Source organism: Monodon monoceros, unplaced genomic scaffold (assembly GCF_005190385.1).
Source record: "Monodon monoceros isolate NGI ecotype Baffin Bay Population unplaced genomic scaffold, NGI_Narwhal_1 Super_Scaffold_16, whole genome shotgun sequence".
Taxonomy (NCBI): domain Eukaryota; kingdom Metazoa; phylum Chordata; class Mammalia; order Artiodactyla; family Monodontidae; genus Monodon; species Monodon monoceros.
Window position 1 is genome coordinate 11,839,882 of NW_021703772.1, and position 19,360 is coordinate 11,859,241.

The following is a 19,360-nucleotide window of genomic DNA, read 5'->3' on the forward strand; positions in this document are numbered from 1 at the left end:
GGCCCTCCAATTATATCATTTTTTTCCTTTTTAGTTTATTAAATTTTGCTTTTATCATTATCAATTTCTTCATCCTCTAGTCTTGTATTTATTCCTTCTCTAGCTTCTTAAATTGAGGACTTCATTTATTTACTTTTAAAACTTCCTTGCTATATTATAAAAAGCACTTAAGAGTTTGACATGGAGTGCTCTCATTGTTCATTTCTAAAGGTTTTTTTTTTTAACTTTCCTCTTAATCATGGAGTTATTTAAATTTCCAAGTGATTATGAATGATTATTGGAATTTATTTTTTCCTTTTACTGATATTTAATTTTTAAAGTCTTTATTATTACTTTGTGATCAGAGAATATGGCCTATAAAATCTCTATTTTTAGATGTGATTGAAGCTGCCTTTGTAGCCTGGTACAAATCCCTGTTTATCTTATTATCTCATGTAGGAATGTGTGGTCTCTGTGTAAGATGAGGCTGAGCCGACGGGCCCAGGCACTGCTGGGCACTGAGGGGCGCTTCAAGCATTCTAGCCCCCTTGCTGAGCTGCCTCTCAAGCCTCCTGAGTGTTGTTTTCTTTTTTGTCCATTTGAATTGACTTTGCCTTCTAACTCAAAACTCAGGTTTTGCATCTGACTTCTTTCCTCTCTAGACTTCTGAACTCGGGTCAGTAACTCAACAATTTACACTTTGCCTATTATCTTTAGTTGGGCCAGCCACCCCAAACTGTCTTTATTCAACAAACATACACTTTTGAGTAACTGTGATGGGGCAGGCACTGTTTTAGACACTGCGAATACACAGCGAACAGAACAGACTATAGCTCTGCCCTCCTGGAACTTAGGAGGCACAGGTAAGTTAAGCCTCATGAAAATATGCTACTGTTAATATTTTAATAACTCAATTGTTCCACTGTAAATAATGCATGCTCACCATAGAGGATCTGGCCAAAAAAGTTGAATAAAAACAATAAATAATTCCATAACGTTAACAAGTAATAATATTTTTATGTGCTTTTCTTAGTCCTTTTGGTGACTATTCTTACTTTGGAAAAAAACTGAAACCACATCATATGTAATATTTTGTATTCTACTTTCTACCCTTATCTTTTGTTTTGTGTTTTTGGCCTGCTGTGCTCAGCTTGCAGGATCTTAGTTCCTTGACCAGGGATTGAACTCAGGCCCACGGCAGTGAAAGCGTGGAGTCCTAACCACTGGACTGCCAGGGAACTCCCTCTATTCTTACCTTGATGATCTTCCAATTCCATTAAAATAATCTCTGAAAATACCATTTTAATGGCTATATAATATTCTATTACAACATGATTTACTAAACCACTTACCTACTACTAGATATTTAAGTGGTTTCCAATTTTCCAATACTTCATGACAATAAATATACTCACGTCAAAAAAATTTTTTTTGTATTTACAGTTATAATTTGGACAATTTCCTAGAAAGGTAATTACCAAACTAAAGGGTATAAACTTTTTACAGCTCTTGATACAGATCATCAAATTACTTTTCAGAAAGTCTGTACCAAGATACAGTCCCATCAGAAGTTTATGTAAACTCCCATTTCACCAAACTCTTAACAACAGTAATAATTTTCTAATCTTGTTGGTTTAATAAGTAAAATAGCTTATTATTTTAATTTTCTGTATTTGGTCAACAATGGATTTTTATGTTTTACATTTATTAGTCACCGATTAATTTTTTTTCTGTACATTGTCTATTGATGGACTTCTTTCTTGCAGTTATTACTGTTCATTGCAAAGATATGATCCTCTTTTTCCACATATATTTCTAACTTTTTTGCCTTTCGTTTTAATGTATAATGTATTTGGACCTGGAAAAAAAAAGTGTTGCTTTTGACTTCATTTGAGGTTATATTCATTGTTTTTAGGTTTAGAAATTTCCTCCCAATTCAAGAACTGAAAAATTTCCCTCACACACTCCTAGACATTTTTCAGGTGCTGTTTTTTAAATCTTCTAAACATAATCTATATGAAATTTGTTTTGGAGTACCGTGAGTTAAAGCTATAAGTTTAATTTCTTCCAAATGGTTAAACTATTCTTCAAGTACCATTTGCTAAATAACCCTTATTTTCCCCCGCTGATTTATGATGTTATCTTTATTATGTTTGTGGCCTATTTTGCCCTAAAAAGACGTAGGGGAAAAAAAGTGTGTCTTAGAATCAAGGAACTATAGTAATATAAATAATAGAAGAGATATGTTGCTAGAAATAAAACTTGTTATTTATTTGACCTGTGTGTTATAAATGACTACAAAATTAAAATGTTCTACTCTTGAATTCAGAGGGGAACAATGTTCATTTAAAGAGAGATAAATTAGAATCAAATTATTTCATCTCTCATATAAGCTAATGAGAAGCCAAGTTTAAATGGAAGGAGCATTCAAGTAGTCTACAGCCTCTTCTCAGCTGGTTATCACAGAATAATTGACGTACTAATGATTTCAATTCATAGCACCGACTGTCTTCATTTTGTATAATTTGAACCAAACCTGAATGTAAATGGAAAACAGTCCTCTTGACTATTTAACTCCCAAGACTTTTAACTAAAAATCACTTAATACTGCAGAAGAGGAAGGGGGAAATTAACAAATATAAAGAACTTTCTATTTAAAAACATTCCTCCTTATACTGAAATGGGAAGAATTAAGAAAATACATCAGGAAGTTCCAGAGATGTGATTTATCATCTTATTAATTGAGAGTGAAAGTTGTAACATTTATCTCCAATACTGTCTCCTGAAAAAAAAAATTCCAAACAGACCAAAGTGCATATTCTAAATACTCCAAAGGGAAATAAATGTGCTTCACAGGGTTCTTTTTTTTCATTAAAAAAAATATTAGTAAGAAAAAAAGTCAACTCAAAATAATTGCTACAATTGGTAATTAACTTCTCAGATTAAAAAACACCCTTTTTCCTGTAACACACATTATACAGATCTCTTTAATTTAATAAGATGTACTTATTGATATCACCTTTTAACTTAGGGCGTATGACTTTTCTTTGATTTTTAAAAAATTCTATCTTTTAAAAAGAGCCTCCAGTTGTCATTACCTGAGACATCCAATACAGTAAATCCAAGTCTTGCACCTGTCACTAAGTCACCAGAATTGACCATTAACAAGCCTAGTTAGTTAAGTACAGATTGGGTAAGTGCTATCATCCACACATCCACAATTACATCACAGCATGATGGCCAATTAGTTTCAACGTGAGTAGTGAACCTTATTCCAGACAACTCTGTGTTCAACGGGAAAAACAGCTGCTTCCTTATTTCTACCTACTGTTCTTCCCTGCTGTTCTGAGCCAGCCAATTGGGTGAAGCAGGCCTGAAACAAGGTCTGAGTAACTTACAGACAGCAGGAGTCCTCCATGCTGGTGTGCTCTAGTCAGGATGGAAATTTCTCATATCTACCTCTGTGTATGACATGCACATTTTACAGTGGAGCCACAGCAGTTCCATTTAACAGAAGACAAGATGTGTCCATACACCTAAATTAAAACTTGCTTAGAAACCATGCTACATGGCTAACTGAACACTACTTCTGGGTTACAAGAGGGCAAATAAAAGGAAGTTAATGCTTATACACATGGACATTCAGGAGTGATATCTTACAACTCTTCATTAAAAATAAAACCAATTGTCACAGCCAAGAGGAGCTGCTATGGACTGAATTTTGTCTCTACCCAAATTCATATGTTGAAGCCCTAACTCCCAATGTGATGATATCTGGAGATGGGGACTTTGGGAGATAATTCTGTTTAGATGAGGTCATGAGGGTGGGATTCTCATGATGGCATGCTCTCATGCACTCTCTCTCTCTCTCTCTGTCTCTCCCCCTGTCATGTGAAGACACAGTAAGAAGGCATCCATATACAAGCCAGGAAGAGAGTCCTTGCCAGACTCCAACCATGTTGGCACCTTAATCTTGGACTTCTAGCCTCTAGAACTGTGAGAAAATAAAATTCTGTTGTTTCAGCCAGCCAATCTACAGTATTTTGTTATGACAGCCCAAGCTGACTAACACAGAAGCCTAAGGATACATAAAATGTCATGTGGTATTCCAGATAAGAACCTAGAACAGAAAAAGGACATCACATGAAAACTGGGGAAATCTGAATAAAGCACGGAGTTTAGTTAACAATAATGTGTCATATTGGCTTATCAACTGTAACAAATATACCATACTAATGTTAAGATGTCAAAATTAGGTGAAACTGGGTGCAGGTTATGTGGGAGCTTTCTGTATCTCTTCACAATTTTCCTGTAAATCTATAAAGCCATTCTAAAAAATAAAATTTATTTAAAACATATAAATAAATAAATCCTGTCTTCAATCTACTCCCAAAACAACCTATCATATCATTTCTTGATTTTCAGTGTAAAAGACTTTCTGTTCTTAGCTATAGTTTAGAATAAATCTTTATCCATTCATATCAGCCAAAAAAAAAATCCCCATAGACATTGGCTAAGTTATTATTTATAGAACTTAAAATTGTACTGTGTACTTAAGGTTTCTTAGTATATATAATCTAATAAGAACCCCTTGAAATTCAGTATCATCACTCTAACAACGAACAATTATAGCATCCTGAAAATATGTAGAGGACACAAAGACAAATCACAGACAAGGAAATATAACTTACTGAAAAGGAAATAAAAAGTTGTCCCATTTCACTAACAATAGAAGTGTAAATAACAGCAAGAGAATAATTTTTGTTACATATCAGATTTCCAAAAACCTTACAGCAAATATTCAGGCTGGCCAAGAAGTGGGGAAGCAGGCACTTTCATATGCTTTTGGTAGGCTATAAACTAGAACAAACTTATAGAAAGCAAGTTGGTAAAATGTATAAAAGTGCCATGAAAATAGTTCAAATCCATTATTCTAATTCTGGAAATCTACTCTGAGGACATATTCAGACCTGGGAGCCAAGACTAGCAAATAATGCTTTGATAGACATCCTCACTTATAATTTGGACGATTAGGTAATAAAACTAGCATGTAAAATTAGTGAATGAGAAAATAAAGGAATCATTATACACCATTAAAACTGAGGCTTTTGAAGAGCTGTTGCTTATAACAAGTTAAATGAGAAAATAGGAAATATAATTGCGTATAAGGGAAGGGGTGTGTGATGGCAGAATGCTAAAAGGAGTTTTCTCTGGGAAGGAGACTATGGGCAATTTGTTTTCTTTATCATACTTTATATATCGTCAACTTTTCTACAATGAATATATTGTTCTTTCAGTTAGGAGCTGAGAAATTAGGTTACACTCTAGTTCAGCTACTGCTTTCTTTTCAGTTTAATTCTTTACGTAATATAACCAGTTTTTTAAAGAAATTGTTACATTAAATCTCTTATAAAAGAAAGAAGAAACTTAGTAGTCAGATACAATTCTTTTCTGTTCCTAATGCACCTCCTATTTAGCTTGAAGCTCTTCCTACGGTGGTCAGGGATGGGCTCAGGACAAGGCTGGGTCTCCTCTCTTGCCACAAACTTGGACTCCAGAGCTAGAGAGATGATTTACACACTCCCTTTCCCTCGAAGAGTTCCAATTCTAGTGGGAGGGAAAGTTCTCTGCCTCGAAATTTCTCATTCTCATCTCGTAAAACCTAACTCAAGGGAATCACTGCTTTGGTTAAGTACTGCTCTCACCTTGAGTCCTGGTCAACTGGAAGCCCTCCTGGAGACAGACAAATTAACTAACTCCTTTATATAACTCATATAACCTTCCTTTACAGGAGTCTGTAAAGGGAAAAGGGAGGAAATATACCAATGGACATCCAAGGAATGCAGAAGAAAAATCTGCTCAGGAGAGTCCTGGGACATTGATTCAAACTGAACTCTTTAACAGGCTGTGAAAACATGTTTCCGTGAAATAAAACAGAGGGTGAGTATCAATTCTATATATGCAACATTTGTCATCCAAGTTTAGTAGAAAAATGCAACCGTCCCAGTAGATACAAAACAAAAGATGCAATTGTGTAATATAACTTCTTGAAAAACAACTTAATCCGCCCTTGAAGAACAGGAATCTCAGACAGCAGCCCTCTCTCCTCTCCATGGGCTGCCATAACACGGCCCCAGCCCTGAGAAGACCACAGTTCCTGCTTAGCTCTCATCCATCAGGCCATTTTTGTCAAAGGAGCATTCTCTCCAAAGCACAATTAAGTATCACTGGATTTACCTATTTGCCACTTGCTTGCTTACACAAACTCCCAATGTATATTTTAACCCTATATCCATTCAGGTTTTGTTTTATTTTCTACTAAGTTATTGAATACGTCTACATTTAAAAGGCTTGGAGAGGAATATTATACTTTTTGGGAAAATGTGGTAACTTTTACACTTCATTGTCTCCTTTGCTCCAGGTAACCCCTTTCTCTTGAATTCTCAAAGGATTTTTACGAATAACTTTATAACTGAACGACCATTACTAGCATTTCTGGTTTAGGTGAAGTCTAAATCTGTTAGCACACATCTCCATATACAGACAGCTATCTTGAGAGCTCACTCAGTCATTGATAAGCCTTGTAAACCAGCACTTATTCTAATGAAAGACAATAAATTAGTAGAAATCTGGAGTCACAGCCTGTTCATCTCATTGCCACCAAAGACCCGGCAATCTAATCCTCTTTTGCTGAAGGCAATAAATGTCTCTGATCCTATAAATGTATTTAACTCCAGTTTAAGCAACTAGTAGCTGCTTTAAAGCAACACCTCCCAAAATCTTTGTACTCTGTCCCACAATAAAAGTACATGTTTAGAAATACAGCACACACATACATATAGCTAAAACAAAAGTTCCTTGAAATCATACCCTTACCACATTCAACACTAATCCATCTTTCTCCTTCCTTCCCTCCCTCCCACTCCCCTCTCTTCCTTCCTTCCTTCCTCCCTCCCTCTCTCTCTCTCTCTTTCAAATGCTGGTTGTGACCCACTACATTGATTTCAGAACGTTTTAAAGGATTAGAACCCACAGTTGCCAACCACTGCTTTAAAGCCCTGCTACTTGATGAGTGGTGATGTTATGACTTGTGGTACCACAGCATCTCAGCATGGATTCCTCCCCAGGCCTCCATCCTTGGCTCTCTTCTGCTTTCACTCCACTCTCTCCCCCACTGCCCAAACACTGCCCTTTGTACTCCTTTGCTTTTCATTCTAGTTTCCCCTCCCTTTTTTTTCATTCAACTCGTTGACATTACGTAGAACAAATCTCCCCAAATGTAGTGACATAAAACAACACTTGTTTTCTTCCACTCACAGATTCCGTGGGTCAGGAATTCAGAAAGCACAGGGGGTGACAGGTCTCTGCTCCACAATGTTGAGGCTGAGGGGACTCATGGCTGTATATAATGGCCACTCACTCACATGTCACGCGCCACTTCCTCGTAGCATGGTGCAATCAGGGAACATGGGCTCCATGGGCAAGTGTTTCAGCTCACAAGGCAAGAAACTTCTTGCCTGAGAATTAACATGGCACTTCTGCTGCCACCTACTGATCACACTGCGTCACAAATCCACCCAGTTCAGGGGGAGGCACACCGGACCCCACCTCTAGGTAGAGCGGCAAAGTTCTAAAAGAACACGTGGGACAGCAGATGGTGTTACCGTCATCTTCCAAATTGTTATTCCCCAACCTCAGTTCTAATTCCCAAGGCAAAAATCCAATAGACTACTACGTAGCTAGATCCACAGGGGTGTCAACTGACACTCAAACAGTATATGCCAGCCGAATGCACTTTCCTTTTATATTCCCTATCTCAGTACTACTGGGGAAGAAAGAACTGTATGTTGCATTTTAGATGAATATGCCAGAAGCACCTTAGCACAAAACGTAAGCAGACGCAAGGAGAGAACTGAAAGTAGGACGGGAGTTCCCTGCATCTAAGGAATTCTGTCCTGTGTGGAACACAGGCAGATCTTATAGTCAGTCCCTGTAATGAGAGTGACAAGTGGCCATTCTCCTCCAGACAGTGTTAACAGTTCATGCTAATTAGCAACTGTTAATTAGCAATTTCAGTGGTTATACAATATATGTTCTCACATACTTCACTGCTTCCCTTTCTCTGCCATCCCTGACTGCATGAAGCTCCCTATCTTTCCTTTCATACAAGCTAACAAACGGTCAAGAGTAGTGCTAGAGAGGCAGCATGAGAGCTGGGAGCAGCGATTCTCAAAGTGTGCTCCATGGGCCACTGGAGGTCCCAGAGGCCCTTCCAGCAGTTCATGAAGTCAGAACTATTTTCATAATTATACTGAGGTATCATGTGCCATTTTCCACGTGTTGATGTTTGCATTAGTGGTATAAAAGCAATGGTGGGTCCAACTGCTTGTGCCTTGGCTGCTTGAATCAAATGAATCAAGACGGTGACTCCAAAGAGTACCAGTAGTCACTGTATTTTTCACAGGCACACATGCACATTTAAAAAGAAAAAAGAGGGCTTCCCTGGTGGCGCAGTGGTTGACAGTCCGTCTGCCGATGCAGAGGACACGGGTTCGTGCCCCGGTCCGGGAAGATCCCACATGCCGCGGAGCGGCTGGGCCCGTGAGCCATGGCTGCTGAGCCTGCGCGTCCGGAGCCTGTGCTCCTCAACGGGAGAGGCCACAACGGTGAGAGGCCCACGTACCACAAAAACAAACAAACAAACAAACAAAAAAACAACTAGTGATATTTATTGTCAATGATAAAATTTGAGCTTTAAGGTGAAAATTAGAATTTCGCAATCACCTCCCCACTGTGCCACCTTGGGAGCAGGGTCACTTCTTTAAACACAACCACCTACCAGGGCCCCAGGACATGCAGGGAAAGTAAAAGACCATGTGAGGCAAAGATGTCACTGAAACAAGGGACACACGAGAACTGTAAAAGCAAAAGCTCCAGCAAAGGAGTGCGATTACGTCACTCTGCTGGTCAAGTCCATAACCTCTCACAGTGCTGAACCAACGGCTGGCTGTTTGGAGTGGCTTCCCTCCATAAAACTCCCTAACTGGGGAAATTACTAATTCTCTGGCTTTCATAAAACACAGAGGTCCACCAAATGTTTGCCTGGCAGGTTTTTTTTTCTCCCAAAGGGCAGCTCATTAAGTCCGTCGATAAAGCAGGCTTTGTTGTAAAGATTTACAGTGTTTTCCCAATGAAAACTCTAATTGACAACCACCAGGAGAATAACAATGCAGAGCCCAGAGAGCTCTGGTTTCCCCCATCCTTCCAAGATCCATCTCAAAAAGCATGGTTTCCTGGACCAGTGTTCAGCTCCGTCTTTAATGGACACATGCATAAGCAGATGCCTGGATATCAGAAGTTTATCATTCAAAGTAGTCAAATCTTAAAAACCAAAAGATTTCGTCTTTCAAACTTCAAAGGAAATTCCATTTAATTCCCAAGCTCAGAATATCAGGTCCTTCCATGCAGAATAAGCATATTACATAAAAATGCAACCATCCCTTATCTATGTAAAGGGGGGGGACCCTAAAAAAATAAAATGCGTGATGGAGTCTTCAGAAATAGTTGCATGAGACTATTAAAGGCACTGCTGTTCAATGGATTCATTACAGAATAAAAGTTCAAGTACCAGAGAGAGTGATTTTCATATGAATGTTGGGTGTTGCGCTCACACACAAGAGTCTCTGGTCTCCACAGAGAACCGAGTCACATCAAGCAAGTCAGGGAGCTGTGAGTGACAAGGTATAGAGAGGGCTGTTCAGATAAGGGACAGACATTACCAGACCCTTTTTCAAAGAAAACTTTGAAGATTTTGTTAGGCTTTCTTCGTGGAACTGTCACAAGATAACAATACAGTTGCAAATGAGTGGTGTTCAGTGGCCACATCACTGCCTTTTACGGACCAGCTGGCAATGGCTGCCCATGATGGGAAATTAGCATTAAAGAAGGACTCAAGGCTACTGGGCTGACACACAGCCCAAGGAGAATACTCTCAAATAAAGTACGACACCCAACGCGGTCACACAAACGGAAAGCTGAGGAAAAAAGCTCCTGTCTGGAAAGCACAGCAGCAGAAAAATATCCTCCTTACTTCTTTCTGAATCTTCCTGAATCTCCCCCTTCTCCAGACAGCGTCCAGGTCCCCGAAGTAAAAATAAATGAGCAAACCATAGGCTTCCAGGTGCATTACACAGATTAAGAGGAGTGCAGCTGGTGGAAGAGGTGGGAAAATAACACAATTCACTCTCTTTTTCCTGAACAGAAAGTACAGAAAAGAACCAAAGCGGAAAAGCACGCCCCACCTCACCCCCATCCCCCCCGAGAACACCCAGACCAGGAGTCCAGAGGCCTGAATCCTAACTAGTCTAGTGTCTACCACAACACTGCTTGATGAGTCCCTAAACCTTCTGAATTTCCCTGCCCTCACCCATAAAGGAAATTCGCAGACATCAGTGATTCCCAAACTGTGTTCCCTGGAGCTCTAAGGTTCTGTGGAGGTGCCTCTTAAGGCAGTCAGTGACACAGGGGTAAGGCAAAGGGAGTGGAGCCCTATGCTTCCTCTCCACCCAAAACAGTTCAGAGTTGATCCATTTTCTATATCAAAATTGTGAGTAAAGTCTTTTGTTTAAAGAGTCTACCACCAAGAAACTTCACAACTAAAATGGCTTAAAAGCACTGGACCAACATACCTTTTGATTTCGTATCTTTCTAATTATGTGGTTTCTATGTGCCTCTTTGGATTATTGTTATTAGAAATAATTAATTGACAGGCTGGTTAAAATTAATCCCCAAATCTGCGTACCAGGTTCAACTTAAAAGGTGAGGAAATGGAAACTCAGATAAGACAAATACATCAAAATCACTCAGCTCAGTAGCTGACTAGATTCAAACACGGGAATATCTGACATTAAAACCATTAAGCTGGATTCTGTCCTTATAGTTAAAGAACAAACTTCACTGTAAAAGACAATTGATTACCTCAGTATGACTATAATTCTTTCTCTATGGAACATCAGGTTCTTCATTTGTATTCTCTGAGAGTAAACACTTACCCTGTCGAGATGAAATGAATAGCCAAAAGTTCTGCCCAACAAGCAAATTTGCTGGGTACTGGAAAGCCCAAAACGTTGACAAAGCCTCCAGGGCAATAATGGTTGTTAAGAACTTTCAAAGCAAACAAAACTCCTAAAAAAGGATAAAGAGCATATAAATATCAACAATCCAAATGTGGAGATGATTAACACTTACAAAGAAAACTAGCTGAAAGTGAAAATGATTATTCCATTACATCCAGCTTTTTGCTTCGAAACATACTCTATTCCTTTCAAGTCAACCCAGCATTCGGTAGAAAGACAGTCTTCAAGGCAATCATTCCTTTGATGTTTCTTAACACGGAAGTTCATACTGACTTTGAGTATGCTACTAAATATATAACACATAAAATGGGAATAAGACACCCGCAATGGTGCAATACTAAATGCCACTGAACTGTAAACTTCAAAATCATTCATTTTATGTGATTTTTAACTCAATTTAAAAAATATCATTAACGTGTAGTTTTCTAGCTCCTATGGAAAGACATATTGAAGGCAGGGCTTATTTCCTTTCTTCTCACACAGTCAGATGCATGAGGATGCACCTTAGAGGGAAGGGGTAAGGACGGCAGGGAAAATACAGGGAAGGGTTTGATCTCCTTTGGTTTCAGGACTATTTCCCTCCTACCCTTCACATGCTAATTTTCACAATACCTATTTTAAGTCCTGATGGCAATTTAGTCCTATGAGAAAAATGTAAAAAAAGAACTAGTGAGGGGAACAGTGAGAGGCAATGTAAGACGTGTTTAAAGCCACGAAGACTGGGTTCAAATCCCAGCTCCGTTACTTATGAGGTGTGTAACCTTGAGCAAGTTACCTGACTTCTCTGGGCCTTAGCTTCCTCATCTACAAAATCAAGACAAGGCCACCTCCCTAAGGACCTGTTACATTAATTAAACAGCATGAATTATGTATAAAGACTATCACGGCTCTGAAAACACAGTGAGCATGCCATTGTAGGGTATGGTGCATTTATTTTAATGGCGTTATTGAGATGTATACCCATCTTTTTAGGGAACTCCCACAAGTACACCAGTGCCTCTCTCCCTCGTCCCACCATAATGGAGCCAGTGCATATTTCCAGGACCACGTCTCCTACAAAACTACCTTTGGGCAGACCCTAGTCTCAACTGTCCAAGAGTGAATGACGCGGCATAATGGGAAACAGCAAAATTTATGTCTCTCCTGTGCTCCAATCAGCCTATTCGCCAAAATCCAAGCCCCAGCAGCGCTTAGCCACTCATAATTCAGTTCCCTCACCAACTGGGACCCCTGCTTCAAAACATGACAACAGCTGCACCTCCCTGACTGTTTTCACGCGGACTACCTTAGAAATGCATCTGCCTTACCTGAGAAACCTACAGCACAGTTCCTTCTGAAGTCAGGTTCATCCATAAATTCTGCCAGAGCAAATTCCAAGAGCAGGTACACCACCCCAGTGAGTAGGGAGAACGTGGTGATGACGTAGGCAAACCATCTACTTCCTAGTCTTCTTTCCAGATGAATTCCTTTCCAGAGCATGGAAGCCATATTGAAATACAAGTGCCAATCATCCACGTGGTGAATAGGGGAAAGCAGTAAGCGCTGCCAGTCTTTTTGCTGGTAACACTTCTCCACGCTAAGGCAGGAGCCCAGCAGCGGCTTCAGAGGATTCAAGAAGAACCAGATGTTGAGAGCCAAGGTTGCTAGGGTGACAGGTGGAATATTGTTGATCCCAACGTGGAAGATTTGAGAAAGGAGCAGGAGCAGCCCAGTGTTAATTCCTCTTGACCTCCGCTGCATGGTTAGATATCAAGCCTGTGACGGGAAAATGTGGTCAGACGTGAGGAATCTGGGAAGATACAGAGGCAGCTGAGCCTAAGATGTAAAATAAAAGGCACATGAAAATCCATCAATTGAGAATTAGGACAGTGACAAGACGTGCTCACTTAAAAGATGGGCTTACATTATGTGTATCTCATCTCCCATCTAACAGAAGCATTATTTTCTGCGTCTTCCAGAGTAACGCCCAGGACACTGGCTGATGTCCCTCCTCATTTTACATCCTAAAGGAGAAATGTCATCCCAGATCCCAGTGGACCAGTTAATGGATGGGTATGCTTTTGCTGACAAATATGCCATGAAAATGTAACTTGTCTTCCTTATAAACAAACTTATAACCTAACAAAAAAACATACAAAGATAGTGCGCAAATATTTAATAATTACTTCTTCTCAGAATGCTGGAGAGAATTCTTCACCCCTTCACTTTTTTAAAGAAATATTCGATATTTATATATTAGATAGAGTCTGCTCCAAAGTTCTTCAACATTAGCAAGCAAGTCTTAAAATGCAAGCATATATTATCTTCTATGCCATATCGCCAGATGTCAACTGCTAGACTGCTTTATTCTCAGAAAAATTTCCACTTTTAAAAGTTACCTACTATGAGCCAAATCCTGGATTAAAACACAGTCGCTGTCTTTAAGGAGCTCATTTTCTACTAAGAAGTAAACCAACAACTGCCACACAATGTTCTAAATGCAGGGACAGAGGAAGCCCAGACCCAAGGCACACAACTCAGTCTGAGGTGGTCTTGAAGGGTAGATTGGATTTACCCACGAGGAAGAGTGCCATATTCACGGGTCTACTTCTCCATGCCCTGCGCTGGCCTTGTGACCTGCTTTGGTTGACATAATGAAAAGCAAGCGACACTAGTTCCGAATCTAGGCCTCAAGATGATTTGCAGGCTTCTGCTCTCTCTTGAAACCCTCCTAGGCAACCATGCGGACAAGTCCGGGCTGGCCTACTGGATGATGAAAGACACATGCTCTAGTCACCCTGATGGCCCTGGCCACTGACCAGCTAATGCCTCAGAAGCAAAGTGGTCTAGCTGACCAGCAGCTGACCACAAATGCATAAGTAAATCCAGCTGAGCCCAGACTAATTTGTTAACCCACAGAACAGTGAGCTAAATAAATGATATTTTAAATTAACTTCACCAAATTTTGGAGTGGTTTGTTATACAGCAATTACTAACCAATACAGAAGGTATTTGCTTCAGAAAAGGTCTAGGTTATGCTTATGGGAAAAAGCTAGTAAAGAAAGAGACACAGACTAAAGATGCAAAAGAGAAAAAGAATCAAGTCCTTAGAGGGAATAGCCTTGTCCATCATAACAGGAAGGAAGAAGAATTTCAGGTGCAGATATGGGTAAATAGGCAGATTAGGGGACAGGATGCTGAAAAAGTTCTCATCTAATGGTTTTCTGATTTCCCTGTGGAGCTATCTTGGCTCCAATCAAATATATAACGCACTCTGATACCCTAAAGGTTCTCATTCAGACAGCACATTAGAAAGTGCATGGGCTTTAGAGTAAAAAACAGCTAGATTCCTACTTACTAGCCCTGAGATCTACGGTAAATTACTTAAACTTCAATTTCTTCACTTTAAATTAGAAATCATACCTCCTTCTCAGGATTACTGTAACATGTCTGGAACAAAGTAGGTACTGAATAAATAGTAGCTACTTTTATTCATTACTATAAAGTAATCTCACTTAGGAGAAAAAGTCTTTGCAACGTTAACATTCGAATAATAAGACTCAAATGTACTCCCCATCCCTCTCCACACAGGGATTCTTACCAACTTCACGCCCAAAAGAAACGCCCAAGAAAATATTATATATACGTATGTGTTATGGGTGCACCCCCATTATTAGCACAACCCCAAGTTTCTTTATTGCCAGGGCTTATTATTATAGCTTTGTAGCGTTCTCATGAACTAAAGAATTTAATAAAATTTCACCTGAAATGCTCCCAGATAATTTTGGAGAAATAGTCTATATTTTTCACCTTGATGTTCAGGTTGATTTTCAGATCTCCAACTACTGTGACATGTTTTCAATTCCCCTAGATAATTATATATATCAAACATCATTACCTGTAACAGGAGCAATGGAAAGATATGGGCCTGATCATTAAGTAACCAGCTTATAAGAAATCACAAAATAAGCCCTTCAATATCAGTACAGTGTCCTATGATGGCAGGCTACGCACAGCAGAAAATCAAACATAATTACGTCTTTGCTTAAGAAAAAGTCCCCTCTCGACTGGAATCGTTAGTGGTGGAGAGTATAAACAAAAGGACAGTGGAATTTCCCCAAGCTTGTCTCACACTGTGCGCCCAGGCTCACATTAACCCTCAGCTCTATCTCCCCACTGCTGGCTGCTCCTTCTTGCCTGGGACGCTGTGCTCTCCTGCACGTTCCTGCCTCCTCCCAACTCCCCTTCCTCTGCTTCTCAGTTTCGCTCTATTCTTATTCTACGCTATTTTGCATACACTTATGGAATTCCACTCTCATGGGTTCTGTAATTCTTTTTATCAGGATGGCTCCCAAATTTATGTTTTACAGCTTTGACTTTGCAGATTTCAGGGACACAACCTTGTAGGAAGAATACAGTCCACCTGATCTCTTGATTTCCCAAAACTGAATTAGCCCTCCTTCTTACAGAATGACTATTCGGCCATTCCTCAATCACTTAGTTTTTAAAATAAATATCAAGTGCCAAATGCATGCCAGGCCCTGTGCCAGGCATTAGAGGTACAGCAAAGACCAAAACACTTGCAATCCCGGCCCCTAAATGGCCCATTTCTATCATTTCTATTTGTTGAAGGAAATAAAAATACTGGCTGCAGAAAATCACAAGTTGAATAAAATGATGTGGTATGCGTAACATAAAGGCAGATAGAACCATAACCAATGTGAGAAGTGCATAATATAGGTTGGGCTCTGTTTTCCAAAAGGCCACTAGACCGTAGTTTTAAGTAGCGAAGATAAATCGACACTATTTCAAACCAGCTCTATGGCCCAGTTTCCTTCCTAATAAGTAATCAAGTCAGCCATCCAAGGTGAGGGATGTAGCCTGTTTGTAACAAGATAACAGAAAATCTAACTGGTTCCTGTGAAGATCAAATCTGTAACCTGACTTTGTGTGCCAGGCAGGCACACATCTTACTGTAAGATGAATATTGTTTCATCCTGCCCATAATTACATAGATATTTTTAGAGAGCTGAGCTGTAGCAGAAAGCATAGAGGCATGATTCATACGCTGGAAACCAGTGCAATGTGTTTGGTTTTGAAAGTGACTTGTTATTCTAACCTGTACTCAGCCCATAACCAGTTACACCAGCGCGAGGAAGAGTAGGCTGGTCCTTGCACTCCATCCCCACCCCCCGCCTTGTAAACATATCCTCCCCCTCACATTCAACATGCCCCAAACTGAACACTGGACAGTCCCTTCCAAGTCTACCCCTCCTCCCATGTGCCAGATCTCAGGACACAGAATCTCCAGCTACCCAGTTGTTCAGGTTGGAGATACAGACAACATCCTCGACACATCCTTCTCCCTCTTCACTCTGCTTCCCCCAAATCCCATCCACCACACTTTGCTAACTCTTCCAAACTATTTGTATCATCTACCTCTTTCTAGCTCTAGAGCCACTACTCTAGTCTAAGCCACCATTATAACTTGCCTGGATTACAACATAAACTCTGCTTCTCCTCTTCTACCCAACAACCATTTTTCACTACTGCTCAGGGTAATTTTTATAAAACTAAAGTGGGATTCCCCTGCAGTAAGCCTTCAATGGCTTATCGTTACAGTTGGAATGAAGTCCAAACTCTTGACCGTAACTACACACTCGTGCTTACCACTGTCCTGCCTACCCCTCTGGTCTCAGCTCACGCTGGTCTCTGCCTTGGTCACTATGATCCAACCACCCGGGTGCTCCCACACAGGGAGCTCCAAGATTATAGCATAAATGCTGAGGGCAGAACTATCTATTTTGATCACCACTGAATACCCAGATCCTAGCATAGTGACTCGTATACAGTCAGTGCTTAATAAGTGTTCGTCCATTGACTCAAGATGAGCATGCTGAATATATCTACATTATAAAATAAACAAGACTGACTGAAAAGGTCTATGATACATTCATCCCTAAGTATTTTTCCTACAATTGCAGCAACCTTCCCCAGAGCACTGTACATATTATTCCACTTATCATTTACTTCCAGAAGAGTGTTGTAACATTTATCTCAACTGTACAGGAATAAACCTCTGATCCATTTAAAACGTATTAATAGGTTGCTTTGCCAGAACTATTTGATTAAAAAAACATGGCATTTTAACCCTGACCGGACGGCTGTTTTGACTTCTACTTCCACAAGGGCTCTGTTGATAAGAGCGTCCACAGGGTTGTCACTCTGGTGTCAGTAGGTTCCATGAACACTACAAGGTTCACGACAATTTACAAGTTTCAGTGCTACCTGCAGTGCGAGCCACAAGGATTAGAACTACCTAGAAGATCTGGCTGTCGGTTAAAATCTTTACCAAAGACTGCTCTTCTGAAAACGTGGAGAGAGCAAATAAAACAGAGGGAGGAGCAGGGTGAGGAGAAGAAGAAAGAAACCAAACTTATTTAAATTCGTGCTGTAGTGGTTTGTTAAACAGTTACCTTGTCCTGGAAGTGCTCTGTTTATGAGGAAAAACAAAAAAACAAAAAAAACATGGTGTTTTAATTATGTAGTAATACACACCAGATAGTGCTATATCAAGGTTGTGACAGAGAGAAATGGAAGACCTCTTGAAATATGGATAGGAAAATTAGCCATATTTACTTTTAATGAGAAATTAAAAATTAAACAGGTTGTAATAAGAAAAACTAAGTGGCTAGAACAAACAAAAGAAACTGAATTCATAACTTGGGAAACCAACGTGTCTCACGGGGTAAAGAAAGGAATTTTACCAAAAGGGAAAAGAAACTTACTATGATGATTTTCAGCTCTACTTACAAAGCAGGAAATGTTTCATCGTTATCATTTACCAGGGTGACATTATATATCAATTTTCAGTTTAAATGTTCAAGAAGAACTCAGGCCATTAAACTGCAAGAATATGTACCAGTTATAAATTATATTCCCAGTCTGGCATCTGACAGTAACCAAATTAATTTCACATGAAAGAAAGAAACTACAGTCTTAATAGGAGTAATTGAACGCTTTTCTGAAAACAGCCTTCCCGGTCATTAAAAGTGCAACAAATCTTAAAATTATTCATTGAGATCTTTTAAAATTGTGTGAGATTTTTAGTTAAGAATCAAGAAAAGGTTTATCAATACTTATATGAGGTAGATTAATGATATGTCATTATTACTATTGTCATGCCTTTGGAAAATTTCATTTAGGTTCCATATATTTTAAGCATATTCTCTAAAAAAAAAGAATCATAGAGGAGAATGTAGGTTTGTTCAAGTCACTTGGCAAGTATTTATCAGAGGCCTGCTATCACTCAGGCTGAATATTTTGCTAATGCCTAACTTTCCAGATGCTTAAGCATTGATTTTTTAAAATTGAGATATAATTCACACACCATAAAACTCACTGTCTTAAACTACACAATTCGGTGGTTTTTGTATATTCACAAGGCTGCACAGTCAGCACCGCCATCTAATTCCAGAACATCTTCATTACCCCCAAATGAAACTCTCCCCACTTATCTCCCCATCCCGCCCAATGCCTGGCAACCACCAGTCTACCTTTCATCTCAACGAATTTGCCTATTCTGAACATTTCATCTAAATGGAATCATACAATATGTGGCCTTTTGTGTCTGGCTTCTTTCACTGAATACTGTTTTCAAGGTTCATCCACATCATAGGAAATATCCATACTTAGTTCCTTTTTATGGTCCAATAATATTTTATTATATAGATATACCACACTGTGTTTTTATCCATTTATCACTTGATAAACACTTGGGTTGTTCCGACTTTTTTGGCTATAATGAATAACGCTGCTATGAACATTCATGTACAATTTCTTTGTAGAAACATGTTTTCAGTTCTCTTGGACATATACCTAGGAATAGAATTGCTGGGTCATACGGTAACTCTATGCTTAACTTTGTAAGGAACTACTAAACTGTTTTCCAAATTTTTGTCCATTTTTCATTCCCTCCAGCAGTGTATGAGGGTTTCAATTTCTCCATACTCATATATACTCAACAATACTTGCTTTTATCCATCTTTTTTATTATAAACATCTTAATGGATGTGAAGTGGTACTGATTTGCACTTCCCTAGTGACTAATGATGTTGAGCAAATGCTTAAATTTTCATTGCTTAAAATATAAATATGCGTGTTCATAGGTACACGTAACCATACAGAAAAACATGTCCCTTCTCCCAACCTCCCCCCACGCCATCCCCCTCCAAGAAATAGTTTAACAAGCTCTTCAGAAGAAAGCT

General features: G+C 39.3%; 1 protein-coding gene across 5 annotated transcripts in view; it reads right to left on the reverse strand.

The window, feature by feature from the left end:
- Positions 1-19,360, reverse strand: part of RHBDD1 (rhomboid domain containing 1) — a 114,256-nt gene that overhangs the window by 78,491 nt on the left and 16,405 nt on the right. For 3 of the 5 annotated variants that reach the window (XM_029224707.1, XM_029224706.1, XM_029224705.1), the window contains 2 exons: positions 12,422-12,869; positions 11,031-11,163 (listed from right to left, as the gene is read on the reverse strand). In XM_029224707.1, coding sequence (XP_029080540.1) covers positions 11,031-11,163; positions 12,422-12,854 — 566 coding nt within the window. In that variant the 5' untranslated portion in view covers positions 12,855-12,869. Of the gene's footprint in view, positions 1-11,030; positions 11,164-12,421; positions 12,930-13,017; positions 13,073-19,360 lie in introns of those variants that run through there. The other 2 variants (XM_029224709.1, XM_029224708.1) reach the window with 2 other exon arrangements.